Source organism: Stegostoma tigrinum, chromosome 3, assembly GCF_030684315.1.
Source record: "Stegostoma tigrinum isolate sSteTig4 chromosome 3, sSteTig4.hap1, whole genome shotgun sequence".
NCBI lineage: Eukaryota > Metazoa > Chordata > Chondrichthyes > Orectolobiformes > Stegostomatidae > Stegostoma > Stegostoma tigrinum.
The window spans coordinates 21,402,658-21,426,657 of NC_081356.1; the positions used below are offsets into that span (position 1 = coordinate 21,402,658).

General features: G+C 39.4%; 1 protein-coding gene across 8 annotated transcripts in view; it reads right to left on the reverse strand.

Annotated features, from left to right (window-relative positions):
- The window catches only part of adgrl3.1 (adhesion G protein-coupled receptor L3.1), a 633,648-nt gene that overhangs the window by 182,952 nt on the left and 426,696 nt on the right, over positions 1 to 24,000 (reverse strand). For all 8 annotated transcript variants that reach the window (XM_048527072.2, XM_059643687.1, XM_048527071.2 and 5 more), the window contains exon 6: positions 10,830 to 11,627. In XM_048527072.2, the coding sequence (XP_048383029.1) occupies positions 10,830 to 11,627 (798 nt within the window). The remainder of the gene's footprint in view (positions 1 to 10,829; positions 11,628 to 24,000) is intronic.

Genomic DNA, 24,000 nt, shown 5'->3' on the forward strand with positions numbered 1-24,000 from the left:
CCTCTTGTTGTTAAATCTGGTCAAGAGAGGCGAACATTTTGCTAAGTTATTCTGTGGTAGGTTCTGAACCTAAATTTTTAAATCAAATTTTCCCTGGAGATAACGTCCACGTCACCAATCACAATGCTGTCTGAATGGAACATGATAATAAATCTTTGAAAGATATTCGTTAAGATTAATTTACATAATGATCTATTGCATTATCCAATTTGTCTGAGTGACACAAATATGACGAAGAACATGTTTAATGTATATCACACAATCAATCAGAATTGTGCTGTCTGCAAAGACGGCAGTTTGGGTCCTTGTGAAAAACTGCAGTTTGCAATGTTTACAGTTTTTAAAAAGTGAAATTAGGTATTCTTACATGCATGGGAGAAGAATCACAACAACAGTAAACTAACCACGATTGTCTAAGATGGAACTAAGTGCTGGAGACAATATACATGAATGAAGAGTAACCAAATTCATCTGAGATGAAGACAGTGAAAGGGTTTGCTTATTGCCTTCATTTAAGCAACCTGAGTCAAGTTCTTCAGACCACAAGACGTAAGAGCATATGTAGGTCATTCAACTCATTGTCTGCTCTGCCATTTAATTAGATCATGGCTGATCTGACAATCCTCAACTCCATTTCACTGCCTTTTCCCCATGATCCTTCATTCATGTACTGATTAAAAGTCCATCTCAGCTTGAGTATACTTAATAACAGATTCTACAGCTCTCTGTTATAAAAGTTTTTATCCATTAATTAACGTCTGAGATGAGAAATTCCTCTCTCTGTCTTATATAGGTGACCCCTTATACTGAGATATTCCCTCTAGTCCTAAACTCTCCAACAAGGAAAAACAATCTCCCTGCATCTATCCTGTCAAATACTCTAAGAATCTTGTATGTTTCAATAAGATTGCCTCTTGCTTTCTAAGTGTCAATGAGCACAAACCTAAGCTACTCATACTCAAGTTGTAAGAAATCTCTCCACACATGGATAAACTCATGAACATTTTCTGGGCTATATCCAATGTCAGTATATATTTCCTTAAGTAACAAAACACTTCACAGTATTCCATTTTTGATCAAACTTGCATTTTTTACTGTACTTGCGTGACAATCCTACTTTTATGCTCCATTGCCTTTGAAATAAAACCTAATATTCATAAAATCATTAAATCATAGAATCTCTTCAGTGCAGACAGAGGCCATTTGGTCCATCAAGTCTGCACGACTGTCCAAAGAGCAACCCACCCAGACCCAGTCCCCCAACCAATCCCTATAATCTCACAATAAATATGGCTAATACCCCCTACTCTACACATCCCTGGACACTATGGGGCAATTTTGCATGTACAAACTACATAACCTGAACATCTTTGGACTGTGGGAGGAAATTGAATGCTAAATTCTACCATGTTATGGTCACTGTTTCCTTGGAGGTCTTTTACCCTGAGATCCTCTATTTTACATGCCTCATTACATATCATCGGATCCAAAACAGTCTGATCCCTTGTTGAACTCACAACATGTTGTTCTTGAAAACTGTCCTCAATACATCTATATATTTTTCCTTATGGCTTGCTCTGCCTATCCACTTTCCCAATCTCTATTAAAATTAAAATCACCCATGATTATTGCACAACATTTTTTACATGCTCCTAATTATCTCCTGATTTATTCTTTGCCTCACTGTATCACTACTACTAGCAGACCTATACAGTGTTCCTAGCACTGTCTTTTTCCCCTTTTTCTTTCATACTTCCACCAATATGTTTCATATCTGTTCTGATCCAAGATCATGAACAAGATCAAACTGGAGAACTGCTAAAAGTTCAATACTGGGTGGAAGTAATGCAAATTCTAAAGCACATGGCGAAACATTATCCTAAGTTTATATTAATTTCCAATAACCAACAAGTTTGCTGCAGGACCCTTTAATACCCTTTAACAAATATTATTTGTTAAATTTACCAACCAAGTCTCCTATTGGCAAATTAAAAGAAATCAGTGATGTCTAGCAGCCTATTGATGCTTCCTATCATTCCAGTTCAGGCCTGTTAGGATATTCACTCAATCTGGGGATAGCTTTTTTTGTGGGGCAATAGCAATGCCTTTGTAAATGTGATTCTAACAATGCAATATCTGGAAGAAAGTCTCATGTACTGCAGTTCTCAGTAGTTTTTGAATTAATTAGCATAACTATTGGACACCAACAGAGACCAAATTAATAGTAGAATTACTTGGGATTGGCTTTGTCACTTGAACATCAAGTTTAGTTTGTGTAAAAAAAAACATTGATTTCAATATAACAAACAACGGTATTTTCAGTGCCTAGGAATCTTTTGGAGTTGTGACAAAAGTCTATTGGGGTTTTCAGAGAGAGCGAGTCATAGTTGGCCTCTAATTTGTTACACAGCATCTGGGCTGGGAATGACAGAAAAAGTGAAACATACATTATTCCCCAACAACTTGACTAGCAGGTAAACTTTGAAAACAAACGGAGTTTAAGATGTGGACTGAAAGATATGGCTGACCGTTCACTCTGAAAATATGCACCAACTCAAATCAGGGGTAAGTTTCTGGAGGAGGGTTTTGGGGAACAGCAAATGGCCAGTCACCAACCAAGGTCAATAAATAACATTAACAATCTACTGTCAGAGATTGACTGATAGTTTCTAATCGGCTTGCAAAACCTGAGACAGGAGTGAGCAATCTGTCAACTGATCAGATTCAAAATCCTCTGGGCAGGTTTTGAGGCCTAGTTGCCTCCCTGGCGATACCTGTCACAGTAGTGATTCAACTGAATTTAGTTAAACTAATTTGAAACTGATTGAATCTGCCAGTGAGAACCTCTAGTTGAAGGTGCCCTTCCCTCACTCTCCAATCCAAAATGCAGTGTTTTGCTCTTTCCCTGCTATTGGCTCTCCAGCTGCTGGAGCCTGTCCATTACCCATGTTCTGTCTAAGCCACACAGCTGTGTGCATGTGCAACCACTCTGGAGGTCTGTATACAGAGACTGGTGGTGTCTGTGAAGGATCCTGAGCAATGGGTCTGCACCTCACAACCCACTAGTAAGCTTGCAGCATGGTGAAAATATGCTCAATACAAAGTGGTCTAGCAGTCTCCTATGTCACGTAGGAAGAACCAATAAAAACACTCAAAATTAGCATGTAGGTGATTTAGACACAGCCCTGGAAGTGGTTTTATTTTCGCTGGTATTTGCCTGAAGTTCAACTTAGTGATAGCAGATTGCTGATTGTCCCAGCTTCACAAAGAATAATACTGAGGGGCTGTCAAAATACAGCAGATGTGAGGATGTGGTCATGCAACTGATATGGTTGGAGAACTATGAGCAGTTTATTTGATATACGCAGCTAGAACTGTCTCAGATCAATATGCTACCAATGGAGCTTAAAGCTTACAAAGAGATTGCTAAAGTTTACAAGGATTTCCAGTTCAGCACATTTAAACCTTCATACTTGAGAAACTGAATCTCCCCAAGGAGAGCAGCAGCATAATTCAGGCCTTGGGGATAGGGGGACGGGCAGTTAATTCAACGTGAAGTCTTCTTTACCTAATAAAAATTCAGTGTCTGGTGCAGAAAGATCCAAATGTACAGCCTTTTATAAATTCTGCAATAATTCTTGGTAATACTTTTTCAGCATGGTGGGAGAGAGTAGTGATTTTGGAAAGATAAATTCAGCTTCAAAAAGTGTTTGAAATGGAGTTGTTAAACCGCACAATGGCACAGAATGAGGCCACTTGGCTGATCATTTCAGTGTCAGTTCTTGAAGGCTCAACTTGAAATTTTGAACACCATTGTAACCAAGTCTAAACAATTGTAGTTCACACCTAGAGGTGATTAAGGTAACAACATATTTCAATACATCCGATACTTCAACATATTGAGCACTAATTAACGCACAGCTGTAGCAGTCTGATCATCTGCAGCTCTACTTGGAAATTGTGGGAAATGAGGCACAAAGAAATTACATGGAACGGGATGAAACAACAACAGTTCAGAATGAGAATTCCAAAGCTTTGAGAGATTCTGCAGGCTGAATTTGCTGCATTCAAGCAATGGCAAAAGGAAGGAGAAACTAGGCCCAAGCTTTAAACCTTAAAGCAGTTTGAGTGTGCTGCAAGCAGTTTAGTCACCTTGACAGAGGAAAGCACACTAGAGGCTACCAAAACAAAAATCAACAAGCCCTACAAGGGACAACACATTTTTCCTCAATAGGCTCAACAAAAATAAAATTGACCTGTTTTGGACTACCAGCTTTTACTTTCAGATAACAATGCTATCTAACTGAAATACTTATCACTTTATTTTTTCTTAAGAACACTTGCTATAACTAAAACAGAAGCATGTTTTTAACCCATCAATCCCTACATTTCCATGGAACTTGCGTAAGCTGCAATGGGTAGATTCTGCTGAGTACGTTCAGCTTCCTGATCTAATATCTTGCTATGAATAGCTTATTTACTTCTTTCGTAAACGAAACAGTCATGATTTACATAACTAAAAATAAACAAAGGTGATCAAACAGGAATCAGTGATTCAGCCCTCGTGCCTGAACTGTCACTAGTCAAGTTTATAGATAATCTGTATCCCATTTCTGTCCAACTACGTTTTCTGCATCACTTAATACCTTGGACTAGCAAAAACCTATTAACTTCAGATTAAAATTATGAACTGAGCAAGCATCTACTGCTTTTAATTTGGGGTAATTACACAAATCTATCATTGTATTAGTGTTTTCTTGCTTCTCACATAAATGATTTAGTTCTGCCTTGCACCCTTGTTCTAGACTCCCTACCAGCCGAAATGAAATTTGTCTGTATCTGTGCTATTAATTTATTTATTTTTGTAGTGCAAGGTAACGAGATGAGACAGAAAATCTGAGGATCTTTTTGAGTGTGGGCTAAATTCCACAGATTTCAGATATTTTTGATCATTTTTTCTCAGGGATATTATGACACAGGTCTGAAGCAGGTCAGATTTGAACCAGGGACTTCTAGCCCAAATGTAACAACACATTCGCATAGTCTCAATAACTATGTCTATCTTGCTAATGAAACTTAGTCCTAATTGAGATTAGGGAATAAATACATGTTGTTAGGACTGACGAGTGGTTGATGCTGTACCTCTGTAAACCATATTAGGCCCTTAGAGCCAGTCAAGAAAAGAGATATGGTGGCAACATCACTCCACCTTCAAAAACCCAGATTTCAAACTCCAAAAATTTCATTCAAATCATTTCTTGAACTTTTCATCTGAGCTGAATACAAGCCAAGTTAATGTCATCTCTCCTCATAATTTAGCCCTTGGAATCTTGGTAATATTCGGAGGAATCTGCATTGCACTTTTTTTTTCAAAGCTAACATATCCTTTCGGGTAAAGGTAACGTTGCCATGATCCCAGAAGACCATAGGCTGCATTCTCAGTGTGGTTGAACCTGAGGGTCTCCACGTTCAGGTCAGGAGAGAGGTTGAGACGGAGAGTCCTTCGTGGTTACATCAGGAAGTGGAGGAATGGAACCCATGCTGTTTGTATCATTCTGCATGATAAACTAAGCAATCCAGTCAACTGAGCTAACAGAACACCTATTCTTTAGGGTATAGTGCCCAGAACTGGACATAGGACTCCCGATGTTATTTATCCCTAGTTTTATAAAGTTGGAGCAAGACATACATCCTTTTATCTTTAGCTATAATGGAGGTCCCATAACATCAGAGAATAATCAATGTTGTTGCTTTGTTTAAGAGGGAAAGCATATATAATCCAGGAAATGATATGGCAGTGAGCCTTAAATCAGTGATAGGGAAGTTATTAAAGAAGATTGTGAGGGGCAGGATTTACTTGCATTTGGAAAAGAATGAAATGACAAGGGATAGTCAGCTTGGCTTTATGGTGATCTTGCCTCACAAACATGAATAGGCTTTTTGAGGAAGTAACAAAGATGATTGATGATGGTAGGCCAGCAGATGTTGTCTACATGGACTTTATTAAAGCATTTGACTTGTTTCCTTATGGTAGGCTAGTCCAGAAGATTAACATAGGATCCATGGTGAGTTTGCAAATTGTATACAGAATTGATTTGGTCATGGAAGATAGAGTATAATTGTGGAAGGAATTTCTAAAATTAGAAACTGTGAACAGTGGTGTTCCGCAAGGATCAGTACTGGGACCACTATTGTTTGTAAGATCTATAAATGGTTTGGATGAAAATCTAAGTGATCTGATTAGTAAGTTGTTCATGACATGAAAATTGGTGGAGTTGTGGGCAGTGAGGAAGGTTATTAAAGGATACAGCAGGCTACAAACCAGATGGAAAGTTGGGCAAAGGAATGGCAAATGGCGTTTAATCCAGACAAGTGTGAGGTTACGCATTTTAGGAGGTCATTTGCAAGGCAAAAATATACAGTAAATGACAGGACCTTTAGGAGCATTGCCATACAGAGTGAACTTGCGGTGCAAGTCCATGTCTCCCTGAAAGTGGCAACTCAAGTGGATAAGATGGTAAAGGCAGCAGACAGCATGCTTGCTTCATCGAACTGAGTATAAAAGTTGGGCATAGAGTATAAAACTTGGTAAGTCACTGGCAGCTGTATAAGACTTTAGTTAGACCACATTTGGAGTACTGTATGCGATTTTGGTTGTTACACTATAACAACAATGTGGAGACTTTGAGAGTGTGAAAAGAGGTTTACCAGGATATTGTCTGAATTGAAGTCTATTAGCTTCAAGGAGAGGTCGGATAAACTCTTGGATTCATTTTGCTATAGTGTTGGAGGCTGGGGAGGTGATCATAGAAATATATAAAATTATGAGAGTCAGTGATAGAATGGATGGTCAAAGTCTTTATCTCAGGGTGGAAATATTAATTACTAGGGGACAGAGGTTTAAAGTGAGACGGGAAAGGTTGAAAGGAGATGTGCAAGGAAAGCTTTTTACACAGAGGACAGTAGGTGGTTATAATACGCTGCCAGGGGAGTTGGTCAAAGCAGATGCATTAGCAAATTTAAGAGGTATTTAGGCAGACACAAATATAGACAGGGAATAGAGGGATATGGACAATGTGCAGGCAGATGGGATTAGTTTTGAATCACATTAAGGTCGCCAACAGGCATGGTTGGATGGAAGATCTATTTCTGTGCTGTACTGTCCTATAGACTATGTTGTATTCTTGATATAAAATCTAGCCTTAAAGTTTTAAATTCCACTGGCTTTTTGCAAATTGTTTTCTTTTGTAGATGAATACAATAGTTTAGTGATCAGTACATGGACTTTGATGCTTCTTATGTTTTGACCAGTTAAAAGATACTAAGTTTTTTCGTACTGTAAAGGACAATGTATCGCCAGGTCCACACAGGAGTGATCTACAAAATGCAGATGTCAGAGTTTGTCTGCTAAATTGGGCAATATTAATCTAATTATCATTTGAAATATGGGACAAATTTCAGAAATATAACACTGGTGGTCTGCCTACACAAGAGGATGAACTGGTTTGGAAGAATCCATAATACTTCAAATTGTACAAGATCCATGATGTAAAAGGGCATAATGAAATGAATCAACAAAGTGTGGAGCTGGATGAACACAGCTGGCTAAGCAGCATCTCAGGAGCACCAAAGTTGACGTTTCGGGCCTAGGCCCTTCAAAAGAAAAGGGGGATGGGGAGACGGTTCTGAAATAAATAGGAAGAGGGGGGAGGTGGAACGAAGATGGATAGAGGAGAAGATAGGTGGAGAGGAGACAGACAAGTTAAAGAGGCGGGGATGGAGCCTGGAGAGGCGGGTATGGGTGGGGAGGTAGGGAAGGGATAGGTCAGTCCGGGGAGGACGGACAGGTCAAGGGGGCGGGATGAGGTTAGTAGGTAGGAAATGGAGATGCAGCTTGAGGTGGGAGGAGAGAATAGGTGAGAAGAAGAACAGATTAGGGAGGCGGGGATGAGCTGGGCTGGTTTTGGGATGCAGTGGGGGGAGGGGAGATTTTGAAGCCGGTGAAATCCACATTGATACCATTGGGCTGCAGGGTTTCCAAGTGGAATATGAGTTGCTTTTCCTGCAACCTTCAGGTGGCAACGTTGTGGCACTGCAGGACGCCCAGGATGGACATGTCGTCTAAGGAATGGGAGGGGGAGTTGAAATGGTTCGCAATTGGGAGGTGCAGTTATTTATTGCAAACCGAGCGGAGGTGTTCTGCAAAGTGGCCCCCAAGCCTCCGCTTGGTTTCCCCGATGTAGAGGAAGCCACAATGGGTACAGCGGATACAGTATACCACAAAGGCAGACATGCAGGTGAACATCTGCTTGATGTGGAAAGTCTTCTTGGGGCCTGGGATGTGGGTGAGGGAGGAGGTGTGGGGGCCAGTGTAGCACTTCCTGCGGTTGCGGGGAAGGTGCCGGGTGTGGTGGGTTTGTAGGGGAGTGTGAACCGGACAAGTGAGTAGCGGAGAGAGTGGTCTCTCTGGAAAACAGACAAGCGTGGGGATGGAAAAATGTCTTTGGTGGTAGGGTCGGATTGCAGATGGCTGAAGTATTCGAGGATGATCCGTTATATCTGGAGGCTGGTGGGGTGGTATGTGAGGACGAAGGGGATTCTCTTTTGGCGGTTATTGCGGGGGCGGGGTGTGAGGGATGAGTTGTGGGAAATGCGGGAGGCATGCTTGAGGGCGTTCTTGACCACAGCAGGGGTTAAGTTGTAGTCCTTGAAGAACGAGGACATCTGAGATGTACGGGAGTGGAATGCCTCATCCTGGGAGCAGATGTGGCTGAGGCAAAGGAATTGGGAATAGGAAATGGAATTTTTGCAGGAGGGTGGGTGGGAAGAGGTGTATTCTAGGTATCTGTGGGAGTTGGTAGTCCTTGAAATGGATATTGGTTTTGAGGTGGTTGCCTAAGATAGAGACAGAGAGGTCCAGGAAGATGAGGGATGTGTTGGAGAGGGACCAGGTGAACTTCAGGTTGGGGTAGAAGGTGTTGGTGAAGTGGATGAACTGTTCGAGCTCCTATCTCTAATGAAATGAATTATTTGTTTCTATTTCATTCCTAGCATTGTCTTAGAATGTTACATCATAAAAGGAACCATTCAAACCATTCTTTGTGTCCCATTCTTTGAACCAGCTATTCAATTTGTCTTATCCCCATCATCTGCCCAGTGGCTCCCTTCCCAAAAAATTTACATCTGTGACTTTTGGCTATGATCATTCCTGCCAGAGGACTATTTTCTGCTCATTTACTCTTCCATACGGCGCAAGAAGAATTAATTGTTTTGACTTGCAAGTTAATACATCATGCTGCCTGAAATAAAGCAGGGGTGTTCAGGGGATATAGAACAGTATCTGAGCACAGAAGACTTGTCATGCTGTTTCAGGTACATGGTAAAGGACAATAATCTGTAATCTGCCTCCCCTCCTGTGTGACTTACTCGCCAGAAATTTACCCAAAGCGGGTAGGTTGGTGGATGGTTCTATAGTCATCCTGTCAAAAGCAAAAAGGCTATAACTGTATAGGAATATTTTCCAAATTCCCTAGAAAAATCTTCACGAGTCCAAGCATCTCTATGACATCCCTTTAAAATTTATGTCAACTGAAATTGAATAGATGAAAGAAACTATGAATTTATGATCCAAATTAGACTTTTAGCATGAACACTTTCTCTCGGTCCTCTTAGTAAAATATCTGCAGATTGGTCAGAATGTTCTTTTCGTCTTCTGCCTCAAAGATAGCACGGAATAGGTGTATGAGCAAGGTGCACAACTGTCAACATTAATTTCATTGCAGCTGAGTTCCAGGATGACTGCCACAGGAATACTTCCAGCAAGTTATTTTGTGAAGCAATGCAAGTTGTCAGCCATGCTACAGTTTACCTGTAGCAAACAATTTACACCAATTATGGCAACATAAGACTATGCAGCACAATTGCTTAGAGCTGTGAAGCTTCAGGGTACCTACAGATGGAAAAGCAGCACAATCACTCTGTTCAAAGAATGCCACTGATTCTTTTACACCTTCTGGGTTACTATGACAAGTCATATTCACAGTTGATTTGAATACAACAAAAATGTTTATCCATCGAGTAAGTGAAGAAAGGATTTCATTGTTATTAAGGCCCCTGTTGGATTTTATCTCCATTGGCAAACTGGTTTAAGGAAGTTTCACAAAAATAATCTCTCCCCCCAGTCTGAGCCATCTTTACGTTGTAAAATAAGTAGATTTCCTTCAATAAGAAAAATACTTAGTCCCTTTACTTAATCACGAAAGAAGCACAGGAAGTTCACCAGGAGTTCTAGATACTTATTTCACTTTTGCCAGCAGAAAGCAAAGATTAACTAGTCATTTGTTGATTGGTCATTAACTGATCATTTGTTGATCTGCTCTTTGGCCTGGCTGTATTTAAACTGACTGCCAGAGTGCATCCAGAGAAGTTAGTACAAAGTAATTAAATGGTTTTACAATACTTTACACAGCCTGTAAACAGTACTTTACAATGCTTAATAGACATGAATGCCAATTCAGAATGGTGGATCAAGTAAAGATTTGTACAATGAAACATCTGATACCTGAGATAAAAAATGGAGGATCAGCATTCAGCAAGTTTGCATACTTCAGAAAGGGGTGTAATTTCATTTCAACAGGGAGCTTAAACTAAAATGGTGAATTTTAGTTCTATTCAGTTACTCAAATTCAGAGAAGGGTGCAAGGATTTTCACAATTGTTTACCCTATCAAAGGGAAACTTCAAAATGTTTTGTGAGAGAAGTGCTATTATTGTCCTAACTGAATGTGAAACACTGACAAAGTCAAGTTAGATCAGACAAATACCACATACCGTTTTCGTTGAGTGGACCAAACTCCAGTGAATACTTCAGAACATGGTAATTGTTCCACACATACAGTTTATGGTCACGAGGGTTATAATCCACTGCTGCAATATACTGGTAGGAGTTCGGAAACAATACTTCAACATTTCCATCCATGCTCAGCTCAGTGTTGTAGATGTAGTCGATTTTATTTCCAGTGGCTTCATTGTCATCATCTTCATACACTGATTTCACCACATACAGAATGCCACAAATCATGAAAGCATTTGAAGCTGACCTTTTATCATAAGCAGTATTCCAAGTACCCTCAATCCTTAATGTATAAGGATTTAACTGGCTAACAACGATTTTGCCATTGTTCTGCTCAGTTGCGTAAATAACCCACAAGCCATTTTCATCTACTGCAAGATCAATGTCTGACTTTCCTCCCCATCGGTAAGGCGATGTGTCATGGTAATTGGCATTGGCTATGATGGCCTCACCGCTCTTGATCCTTGTCCTGAGATCAAACTTCACAATGTTTCTTGTTCGCTCTTTATTAAAGAACAGTGCTCCATCATACACTACGAACCCGGTTCCATCCACTCTATGAGGAAGTTTGTAGGTGATGGTCGGTCGACCAGCAATAAAATCTCCCATTGAAGAGTATTCAGTTAATGTATCTGTTCTGTACGGGGTCCAAGGCATATAATAGACCTTGTCAGAAGCTTGAAGTGGGTCTTTGCACCAGGCACCCGACTGGTGATCAGACTCAAACAAGTGGTCCATTTGATAAACTGCTTTAAGTGTTCCAGGGCATAAGAAAACTGCGGAAACAGAACACAAGACAGAGCTATTAAAATCTTACAAAGGCAGCTCAGGTTTGTACAACAAGAGAGTTTTGTTTTCAAATTTTCCTGACGGTTATCTGAATAATTTAACATCAAACATGTCCTTCAGTGAAATTTACAAAGGAAATTACATGTACACATACAGACACAAACAGAATTAAAATTTTGAAAGTTTCAAATACTGAAGAAAATGTCTACAGTTCTGAATAGATAAATTTTGATATTTAGAAACTGATTAAAAACCAAATAAATAAGATGAGAATGGCAGTTTAGGGCTTTCACTGTGATTGCTAGATCATTATAACCATTTATCACTCATCTTGAAATAAAACTCACAGTTTAATAACAACAAACAAAAAATTGCACCATTTAGTGAAAGCTGCTAAGAACACAACAAAATGAAAGAGGCATGATATGGGTAAGTTACTTCTGGGGAAAAAAGAAAAGCAAGAAAATATGACGGTCATCCATGATCTGATATCCTCTAATGAAGCGGAAAAAAACTGAATGTGGTGAATTTAATGTGCATGTTCTGTAAGCAAGCAACAGAATGGTGGACACTGCACCAAAAACTTAGTTAAACAAGCCTCTACACAAAAGCATCAAGAGCAAAGTAGTTACATATAATATATTAATGAAGTAACTGCATAACAGTGATTGAAAATGATTAATTTCTAAGGCATTTTATTACCTTTCTGTTCCACTTCTACTCAGGCATTGGGGAAAGGAAGAAAGAAATGCAGGAGAAAAGAGAACAGATTAATGGTAATCAACCATGTGGCATTACTGTAAAAAATACATTAAAAGGTGAGAGAAAGTGGGTAGTTTGGAGAATGTATCCATCACAACTGGAACAGATAGATTTAATTATTTCATAAAAGTGTTAAGAAACAGGAAAACAATACTCAAGCAAGGCAGCTCTCTTTAAAGTGGTTGGAGGACATCTGCTGAACACCATTAGTTGAATAAATGTCACAAAATTGGTACAATTCCAGGCAACATGTGAATGTTCCAGCATGACTCATAATAACAATCATAGTCATAAAGTCATACAACATGGAAACAGACCCTTTAGTCTAACCAGCCTATGCCAGCCATAATCCCAAGCTAAACTAGTCCCACCTGCCTACTTTTGGCCTGTATCCCTCCAAACATTTCTTACTCATGTGCTCATTCAAATGTCTTTTTAACATTGTAAGTGCACCCACATCCACCACTGTTTTGCTATTTTAGATGTGTTAGACATCAATTTTGACTATTTCAGTCCATGTGAATGGGTAACTATTTGTCAAGACTCAGGATAAGAAGCCTAGCGCTGGCTTATATCCACATAAATTCTAAAAGCTGAAAGCTATGCTCAAATGTTGCTGATCTCTGCACATCTCTAGTCAAGTAAATTTCCAAAGAACAGAGATTGACAGATGACTAAAATATGTGACTAAATTGTCAACAAGGATGTTAGAGATATAGGATGGAAACAAGCAACTCTCTTCTAAAACCATTTGATCAAAACAAAACTAAGGTGCATGTCATGCTTCTGGCAAAAATACACTTATTTGGTCTTTTTTAAGATGGGTTGAAGACAGAATGAAAGGGTGGGTGGGACAGTGATTACTATAAAAATATAAGAAATCATTCAATCATTACCCATATATCATAGCACACATGCACAAAACAGCTTCACGACTGGACTGAGAAAATAATTATTAATAATGTTGCTTGTAGGACTAAAACGATTGACAAAATAAGGTAACCTTCCGGTACATGTGACTATCAACCCTCTAGCTGAGCAGTGTATGGATTAGCCCAGCCACTAGGGCTCTGAGTGAAGGTCTACAGACCAGATTCATGCACTCTCTGTGGTTTGGAGATTGAGTATGGTCTTGCGGCCACTGTGGCTCAATGGCTTCACACAAAACAGTTTTAAAACCTCTATTCCTAATACATTTGAGGTGTTGAGAGGGCAGATGAGGCAACAAATGGTTTCCAAATATACATTTATACGTTGTTTGAATTCTTCAAAGCCTACATTGGTCCGTCAGATCTTTGGTCTCCAAGGGACTCAAAGGAAATGGGGAGCAGCAGGAAAATGCAACTGAGGCTGGAGATGGGCGTTGATAATTTTAAATGGAGAAAACGGTCTACTCTAGCTTCTTATTTCTTATATTCTGGCAATAAAACACATTATTGGATAGTTCAGTTGTACCAATTTAGTTTCTGTCTAAGTATTCCAACCCCTGAATTAAGCTTTAAAATGAAATGGGAAGAAACTTCAAAGCTTAAGGCTCTTGTGAAGATCTGTAGCTCAGGTTGGGGATGAAGTTGTTGACTTCCTCGCTGAGTGGCTGGCTGTAGAGCTACTCAGCGAGCAAGTCAACAACTTCAAACTTAAAAGCTGCGTAATTTCTTTCTTTGGAAGTAAAATAAAGTAAGGACATAAAATCTGATGCATTAGCAAATGCATTTATGTTCAGCGTAATGTCTGCATTAGAAATGATATAACATACTACATTTCTATCTGGAACCTTTTACCTCAGTAATGTTTGTAATGTTGAGGTGCTAAGGTATGATCAGAAGGTTCTTGAGGCTCGTTTTCCATACTCAGTTCCAATGAGATGTACTTATATGTGGTAAATTTATGGTGCTGTGACATTCAAACTGTTATTTTGTATTTCCATGAAATTAATTGGTTTCTTTCTGCAGCTTGTCTCACCCCACTGAATACAATCAGTTTTGTATTGATTCCTGAGTTGCTGCTTATTACTCCCCCACAACCTCCCAAGATACTTAATACAAAAAAAAACACTGACAGCAAATAATAAACCAACAATTTTGACAGCAAATGTAGCTTAAAGCAACAAGGGATCATTGTGCCAAGTGTGATTTGTCTTGTGCATGGGAGCGAGGCTGTACAATTGAGCCGTGCTGAGGGGAGATTTTCACCTTCTTTGCTTGGGCACTCATTATCACAGAGGGCAATTCACGCTGACAAAAAATCACGGGGTTCACACCACCCCTCATCAAATCTGTCTGATTTAATGGAAGGGCTATCGAGCAGGTTGTGTAAAACAACTGCAGACATTCCATCTGGACTTTTCTTTCTGGGCTTCACCGAATGCTTGGACAGTTAAAGGTGAAAATCTAACTCCATTGATACCAGCTACAGAAAACATGTTCTTATCCAGTCTGAAGACAAATAGAAAAGAAGACATTTCAAGCATGGTGAGTCGTGATCTGCGATTTTTCTCAGCAATTAATTTGGTTATCAATTTCTCTTGTGCACTTTGCAAAGAAAATTTTAATATCCAGCTAAGAAATTAGAGTAAGAGTAATTGCTTTTTGAGCCTATTGAGCCATATAAAGCTAATCTTTTAACTAAAATCAATCTTCCAATATTATTTCATGCACGTTAATTCCATGTAAGAATTGGGTCTTTTTTCATTTTTCAGCCTTTAAAGAACTATAGATCGGAAGGAAAAATATTTTACTTTTTAAAAAGAAACACGATTTACCAGGATGGCTGCATTCTTTAATAGCAAAGAATTTTATACCCATTGTGAACTCTGTTTTCAAAGACTATGGGTTCCTGCAATATGCTGACATTCAGGAGCTGAGGGCTTGTCTACAAGCGAAGTTTCTCAGTTAATTGGAAGGTCAGAACTGGAAACAAGTTGCAGGGACACAGATGCAGGGGGAGAAGGAAAGGCACAGATGTGTGTGCAGTTGTTTTCCTCAGCAGAAGCAACATGCTGTCTGCAGGAAGAAAAATCACTTTAGGCTTGAAGAAAACTAGTTACTTTTCCTGCTGCTGTGGGTGTGAGTTGTGATTTTTGAATTGCTATATCAGAGGCATTTTCAAATGAGTCAGTCATTTGTTACTTCTTACAGAACAGTCGATGCCTCCAGAGTAAGTTAACTGAACACTAAGGGGCCTCGCTAGCTGAAAACAGATGATCTCAACATTGGAATCAGAAAACAAAGACTGCTGAATTGACTTTTCACTATCTCCATCATTAATTTATTTTCCCTACTTGTTTGTGTTGAAACTTAGTCCATGTTTTCCATCTGAAATTGGTCTAAAAGTCAGGCCAATTGGGATACTGCACATATTCTAAGATTTACAATTTGGTATGACCCCAGGAAGAGTGGGACTTGGTTGACAACATACTACCCAGTGGGTTATAAAGTTGCTTTGTACATGGAGCTCTACTTATATGTGTTGAATATGCTCAGGCTTGATTCCACATCCATTGCTCTCTTGGTACAGAAGTCTAAGGATCCAAATGTCCTTTTGTCTCAGTCCAAAATGACTGACCCCTTCACGTGAGATTATAGCTCCAGATTTGAGACTTCCCCAAAAGCAGGAACATCCCTTTGGTATCGACCCTATTCATGTCGTGAAGATTTTATATGTTTCAATGATATTGCATTTTATTCTTTCATGTGTGAGAATATAGGTCTATTCAGTCATTCTAGTGAACCTCTTACGACAAGACCTTCCTTAGTTAAAATGACCTTTAAAAACAGATGAAAATCTCTTGATTAGTCAGAGCTTTGTCAGAATTCTCTGCTGTTATGTACACAGCAGGTATACAGGCACAATGAGATACACATTTAACATTCAATCTGTCGCTACCATTTTCCACCTCTGGAAATAAGTGGATGGAAGACAGAGTTCAGAAATCAACTCATTTCTTATAATTACTGATGTGCCTTCAATGTTTTCACTTTTGTAACCTCGACACTAGAGCTTACCTGTTGTGCACAGTAAATTCTCTACATTGAAATTTCCCTGAAGATTATGTTTGACCTTGAACTGTTGAACACTGTCTTTAAGGCTAATGACGTTTGTCAATGATTGGATATGGTGCTGCTTTCAATTATCAAGTCTCATCGTCAGTACTGTCCCAAAAGTCAAAAATGAAAACTCTGCTTGTAAACTCATTTATGTAAATACAAGTCTTCCTGCTCTCATGGTTGAGATTCAGATCCTCAAATATTCTCTTCCTCATTTGGCTGAAGGCTGAGTTGAAACACTGAAGACAATGAAGATTTTTGCACTCAAAATCTCCTAATTCATAAAAGCTTTTTGTGCCGCACCAGGAGGCCTTACTCTTCTCTGGTGTTCATTGTGTGCGATTTGTCCATCCAACAAATATCAGTATAGACACACTGTAGCATTTCCCTCTTGCTGAGTAAGAATCAGCTTTAAGTTGAACAGTCTACTTGTTACATGTGACATTAATGCAGTGCTCTCAAGCAGGTTAGATCTTCATTAAACCAACACTACAATCAGCTCCAAACAAATTACCAGGAATAGCATGCTGCCTCCTTTAACAGGAATGGGAAGATTTGAAACCCATTAAAACAGATGCAGACCAATTATTTGTTCCCAAAGCTCATCAAGCAAATATTTAATGATTAAATGTCAATTTGTTAATTGCTGGAAATTATGCTCTCTGTCCTAGACTCTACCACTCTACCTCTATTGAAACAACCTATTTACATCTACACTGTCAAGTACCCTAAGAACCTTGTATATTTCAATAAGATCTCCTTTCATTCTTCTGAAATCCAACATGTACAGACCCAACCAAATCAACCTCTTTTCATAAAGTAATCCCTCCATACCCTGATCGGCCTAATGAATCTTCTCTTGATTCCCTCCAATGCCAGTATATCTTTCCTTAGATTAGGGGCCAAAACGTGTTCACAGTGTTCCAGTTGTTGACCAATGAGAGCTTTGTAGTAGGCAAAAATCTCTCCTCTTTTAGACTCCATTCGCTATGAAAGAAAAGCCAACATTTGTTTGCTTTCCCATTACCCACTTTGCTTGGATGCCAACCAGGTTTTGTAATTCATGCGTGAAGATTCTCAAATTCCTTTTTTCTGTAGCTTTTTACATAAATTCACATTTTCCAACATCATATTCCATCTGTCACATTTTTGCCCCCTCACTTAATCAGTCTCTGACACAGTCGCAGACTGTGTGTCATCCTCACCACTTGCCTTTCCGCTCGTTTTTGTGTTATCTGCAAACTTGGCTGCAGTACATTCCCTTTTCACTAAGTCAATAATAGATTTTGTAAATAAACGCAGCCCCTGTACAGATCCTTGTGGCATTCCACACTCATTACATGTTACCATCTGAAGATGTCCTCTCACCCCAACTCTCTATTGTCTGTTCCTTAGCCAATCCTCAATACGTGCTATTGGACTCCCTCCAACACCATGGACTCATCTTAATAAGTCACCTAATGTGTGGTACTTTTGCAAATGCCTTCTGCAAATCCAAAAAAACAAAGTATCCACTGCTTCCTATTATCTAACCTGCTTGCTATGTCTCCAAAAAATTCTAGTAAACTTCTGAGGCATGATTTCCCCTTCATGACGCCATGCTAACTCTGCTTGATCTATATAATAGTTTCTTTTTAATACTCCACTGTTACATCCTTTACAACAGACTCTCATGATTCCCCAAATTAGCTGTTAAACTAACTAGGTTGCAGATACCTTTTTTTTGGTCTCCTTCCCTTTGTAAATTATAGTGTTAAACTGACAATTTTTCAATATTTTAGATTTTTTTTTCAAAATCTCAGGGCTCTCGGATGATTACTACCAGTGTATCCACTATCTCTGTACTTACCATTTTTAATATTTGCAGATGCATCCCATCAGTTCCTGGGGACTTATCGGTCTTTAGCACCATTAGCACTTTTTCTCTCATAGTAGTCTTTGTACTTATTTCTCCTCCTGCTTTTGCCCCTTGCTTGTTTATTAAGTTTGGAATGTTATTAGAATCTTCTATGTGAATACTGATGTAAATTGTTTGTACAACTTCTCTGCCATTTCGTGGTTGTGCATTATTATTTCCTCAGCCTCATTCTCTATGAGGATAATGTTCACTTTGGCTTATCTTTTCCTTTTTCATATATTTAAAGAAATATTTGGTGTCTGTCTTAATATTACTTGTAAAACAGAACTATATGCTTTAAGGCAATGGTCTTCAGTTTATACACGCAATTATGATGTTGCTGAAAATATCCATAAGGAAATCGCAACTTCCCTATCTTTTCTAGAACAAAGATAAGTTAACCGTAAGATGAATGAATGAAGCTCTCTGATGAAGGGTCTAGGTCCGAAACGTCAGCTTTTGTGCTCCTGAGATTTTGCTTGGCCTGCTGTGTTCATCCAGCCTCACATTTTATTATCATAGATGAATGAATGTGCCTGGTTAATCCAGCACTGTGGTATAACTATTAGATGAAAAAAATAAAATTCTCCCTCAAATCATTAAGGAATATTGTTTCACTGTACTTTAAGGGACACTCCTTTTGGCTTGCTTTTAATCCAGTAACAGTCCCAAGAGTGCAGCAAGTGTCCTTCAATATGCAGCTAACTATAATGGAGAAAATAAAGAGTTATGAGAAGGTATTCATGTGGCATTCTATTACTTGGGAACTGGGAAGAACTCAACGTACAGCAGCTTTTTTTTTACAAACTCTACTTTGCTGCCGAAATGGTTCTGTTTTCTCAGCAGCTTCAAGTCATTCAGTGAGGTTGAGTATATTTATGGAAGGAGGAAATGGGCCATGTGTAAGAAATGGAATATACAGTATAGGTAAAACTGTTAGGCAAGTCAACAATAAACAGAAGATTTGCTTTTTACTATACTCAGAAGCATGAATGTGTCTTGTCATTAATGCTGAATATAGGCTCCACCAGCTCCAGGACTGTGCCACATTATTTTATTAACAGCTGTTTTATGAGGTGCGGTGGGAAAATGTTATTTGTTCTGTGGGCAGTGATGATCATCTTGCTGCCTGAACAAAGTGTTATTTCATGTGAGTGGGAGCGTAAAATAATAACTCACTCAGATGAAGTACGCTTTTCAATTACATGTGCTGACTACCAACACTAAACCCAATAACCATGCTTATTGAGAAAAGCCTATCAAATCTTAACAGCAAAACAACTCATGCGAGGGTCATTGAATACTACAGCTCACAACCGCACAGAAAATGTACTGCATTTAGCTCACTGGAGATTCTCATACACAAGAAATCAACAGGATATGCAACCATATTATAGTAAACACTCCACATACGGTACTGAATGAAATCAAAAGTTATCCAGTGTGTTAATAAGTTGATACACATATCCAACCACGGCAGTAAAAAGATATCAAGAAAGTAAACTCAATGTCACATTATAAAGGCAAAACAGTACGGGGCAAATTCGTGCTCAAACTGAAGTGCAATGATAATATCTTGTATGCTATGTCCAGTTAGAGTCACCAAGTGACAGAAGCATTGCTGATTTCTCAGAAAGGCTAACCCTTCATGTTAGATACAAGACTCAGACTATTCAGTATTAAACTGCATATGTGTAAGGGAAAAGACAGATTTGAAATATTTCAAATCAAGATGACAGCAAAACAAGGAACTGGCAAATGATCACAAGTGCATCAACTCATGATATTGCTTTTCATAGAATGAAAATATCTCGCATGGAGATGTGGAACATCTCACATGTCATTTTGCCAATGCAGTCCAGAACTAAACACACGGTCCTGCTTTTGCCCATTATTTCAAAATTAATCTGCTTCAGATATTGATCCAAATATACAAGAAATGGTGTATCAACAATGTCCTGTGGAGAAATGGGATCGGTGTTTTCTTTTCTTCCTGAAACATTTTCTGCCATGTTGTAAGGTTGAATTTATACAAAAAGCTTCTTATGAGGTTTATAATCTTGCCCTAACAGTTTTATTTCAGTAAGATTAACTGCAATTTCCTTTCTCTATCCAACCAAATGAAACTTAGGGGAGGTAGTGGTGTATTGATAATGTCCCTGGATGAGAAATTTAGGACCCTGGCTAATGGCCTAGGGACATGCATTTGAATCCGATCACAGCAAACAGTGAAACCTGAATTCAATAAACAGCAGGGGTTAAAAATTAGACTCATGACGACAGTGTAATTGTTGCTGGTTTTGGAAAAAAAATCGCTCGTTGAAGAAAATCTGTTGTCCCTACCTGGTCTGGCCTACATGTGATTCCAGACGCCAAAGCAATGTGGTTGACTCTTAGACACTTTCCCAATATCGCCCGAGCAACACATACAAATCAAGGGCAATTAGGCATCGGCAGAAAATGCTGGCCATGCAAATGATGCTCTCATCATAGGAGAGAGAATAGAAAAAGAAAGGAAGGAAATAAATGAATTCCACAAGCCCACCACTCTCTGGTTGAAGAAATGTCATCTCATTTCTGTTTTAAATTTACCCCCTCTGATTTTAAGGCTGTGCCCACGGGTCCTAGTCTCCCTGCCTAATGGAATCAACTTCCAAGCGTCCACCCCTTCTAAGCCATACATTATCTTGTAAGTTTCTATTAGATCTCCCCTCAACCTTCTAAACTCTAACAAGTACAATCCCAGGATCCTCAGCTGTTCATCGTACGTTAAACCTACCATACCAGGGATCATCCATGTGAATCTCCGCTGGACGCACTCCAGCGCCAGTACATCCTTCCTGGGGTGTGGGGCCCAAAATTGGACACGGTATTCCAAATGGGGCCTAACCAGACCTTATAAAGTCTCAGAAGCACATCGCTGCTTTTATATTCCAACCCTCTTGAGATAAACGACAACATTACATTTGCTTTCTTAATCACGGACTCTACCTGCAAGTTAACTTTTAGAGAATCCTGGACCAACACTCCCAGATCCCTTTGCACTTCTGCTTTATGAATTTTCTCACCATTTAGAAAATAGTCCATGCCTGTATTCTTTTTTCCAAAGTGCAAAACCTCACATTTACTCACATTGAATTTCATCAGCCATGTCCTGGACCACTCTCCTAAACTGTCTAAATCTTTCTGCAGCTTCCCCATCTCCTCAGTGCTACCTGCCTGTCCACCTATCTTCGTATCATCAGCAAACTTTGCCAGAATGCCCCCAGTCCCTTCATCCAGATCATTAATATATAAGGTGAACAGCTGCGGCCCCAACACTGAACCCTGCAGGACACCACTCGTCACCGGTTGCCATTCTGAAAAAGAGCCTTTTATTCCAACTCTCTGCCTTCTGTCAGACCGCCAATCCCCAATCCAAGCCTGTAGCTCACCTTGAAGACCATGGGCCCTCACCTTGCTCAGCAGCCTCCCGTGAGGCACCGTATCAAAGGCCTTTTGGAAGTCTAGATAGATAACATCTACTGGGTTTCCCTGGTCTAACATACTTGTTACCGCTTCAAAGAATTCTAACAGGTTTGTCAGGCACGACCTCCCCTTACTAAATCCATGCTGACTTGTTCTAATCTGAACCTGCACTTCCAGGAATTTAGAAATCTCATCCTTGACAATAAAAGAATTTTACCAACTACCGAGGTTAGGCTAATCGGCCTATAATTTTCCATCTTTTGCCTTGATCCTTTCTTAAACAAGGAGGTTACAACAGCAATTCTCCAATCATCTGGGACTTTCCCTGACTCCAGTGACTTTTGAAAGATTACAACCAAAGCCTCTGCTATTTCCTCAGCCACCTCCCTCAGAACTCTAGGATGTAGCCCATTGGGGCCAGGAGATTTATCAATTTTTAGACCTTTTAGCTTTTCTAGCACTTTCTCTTTTGTAATGCCTACCATATTCAACTCTGCCCGCTGGCTCTCCCTAATTGTTGGCATACTACTCATGTCTTCCACTGTGAAGACTGACGCAAAGTACTGATTAAGTTCTTCAGCTATTTCCTTATCTCCCATCACTAGCCTTCCAGCATCAATTTGGAGCGGCCCAATGTCTACGTTTGCCTCTCGTTTATTTCTTATGCATTGAAAGAAGCTCCACTCCACTCGAACACCACTCTGTCACCACTTAATTGCCATCCACATCAAAAACTGGAGGTTTGTGCCAAAATTGGGATGGGGGTTTCCAAAGATTAGTCAAACAACATCCTGACAGAGTTTCCTCATGGAATCATACCTTACCAGCAATGTCTCAGACAGCGCCATAATTATTGGATACTTCTTGTCCCATTGGCATAGCTGAGTGTTATATAGTTAAGAAGAAGTTGCTTGGGAGTCCTCAACATTAACTCCAAATCCCATGAAGTTTCATGGCAACAAGTCAAACGTCGTCCAGAAAACTTCCTACTGATTACCATCTATCTTACCCTCTCTCAGAAAATGAATCAGTACTTCTCCATGTTCAACAGGACTTGGAGGAAGCACTACGGGTAGCAAGGACACAGAAGGTTCTATGGGGTGGCGGATTTCAATGTCCATCATCAAAAGTGACTCAGGCCAGACCTATTGATCTGCTTTGTCATTCAATGAGATCACTGTAATCTTCAACTCTGCTTTCCTGTTTTTTCCCATAATCCTTGACTTCCTGACCAAAAAATATCTTGAACTGGAATACACTTAATGAGCTAGCACATTGCAGTAAAGAATTTCACAGATTAACTACACAGAGAAGCAAGACCTCTTCATCTCAATTTTAAATGATACTTACTGTGAGATCATACCCTGTGACCCAAGCTCTCTCACAAGGGGAAACTACCTCTTTGCACCTGTCAACTCTCATATTTCAATTAGGACACCCTTCATTCTTCTAAATTCCAGTCAGTAACTGCCCAACCCACTGAACTTCTTCTCATAAGAAAATCTCTCCAAATGTGGAATCAATCTACTGAACCTCCTCTGGATTGCCTGCTAAACTAGTGTATCTTTCCATAGATAAGGAAACTAAAAATGTTCAGGATATTCTAGGTGTTGACTGACTGGTGCCTATAGATTTTGCAAGCACTCATCTATACAGTACCACACGAGTCACGCCCTGTCCATCAGATAAAGATTCATTGATTCCCACTTTGCATTGCCTGCCTGTCAAGCAATTCTTGATCCATACACTTTATTGTTCACTATCCCAGGTGCTTTCATTTGCCCACTAACCTCTTACGGTCAACTTTATCAAAAGCCTTCTGAAAATCCAAACGTTCCACATTCACTGATATTTTCTTATCTACTCCATGACCTACATCCTCAAAAATTCCCAGTAAACTTCTTAAACGTGATTTGCCTTTCATAAACCCATGCAAACTTTATCAAATCCCATTAATGCTTTCCAAATGTTCTATTATCATGTCTTTTATGATATGCTTTAGTAATCTCTTTCTCTTCACATATTGATCGGTGGTTTTATGGTCAGTTTCCACATTTTCTGCAATTTTACTCATATTCTATTTCCTCTGCATCCTTGACTAAATGTTTTGTCCTCTTTCACTGAATTATAAAATGTTTCCGATCTTTAGGTTTGCTGCTTTTCTGGGCAATGTTACCTTTGTTTTTT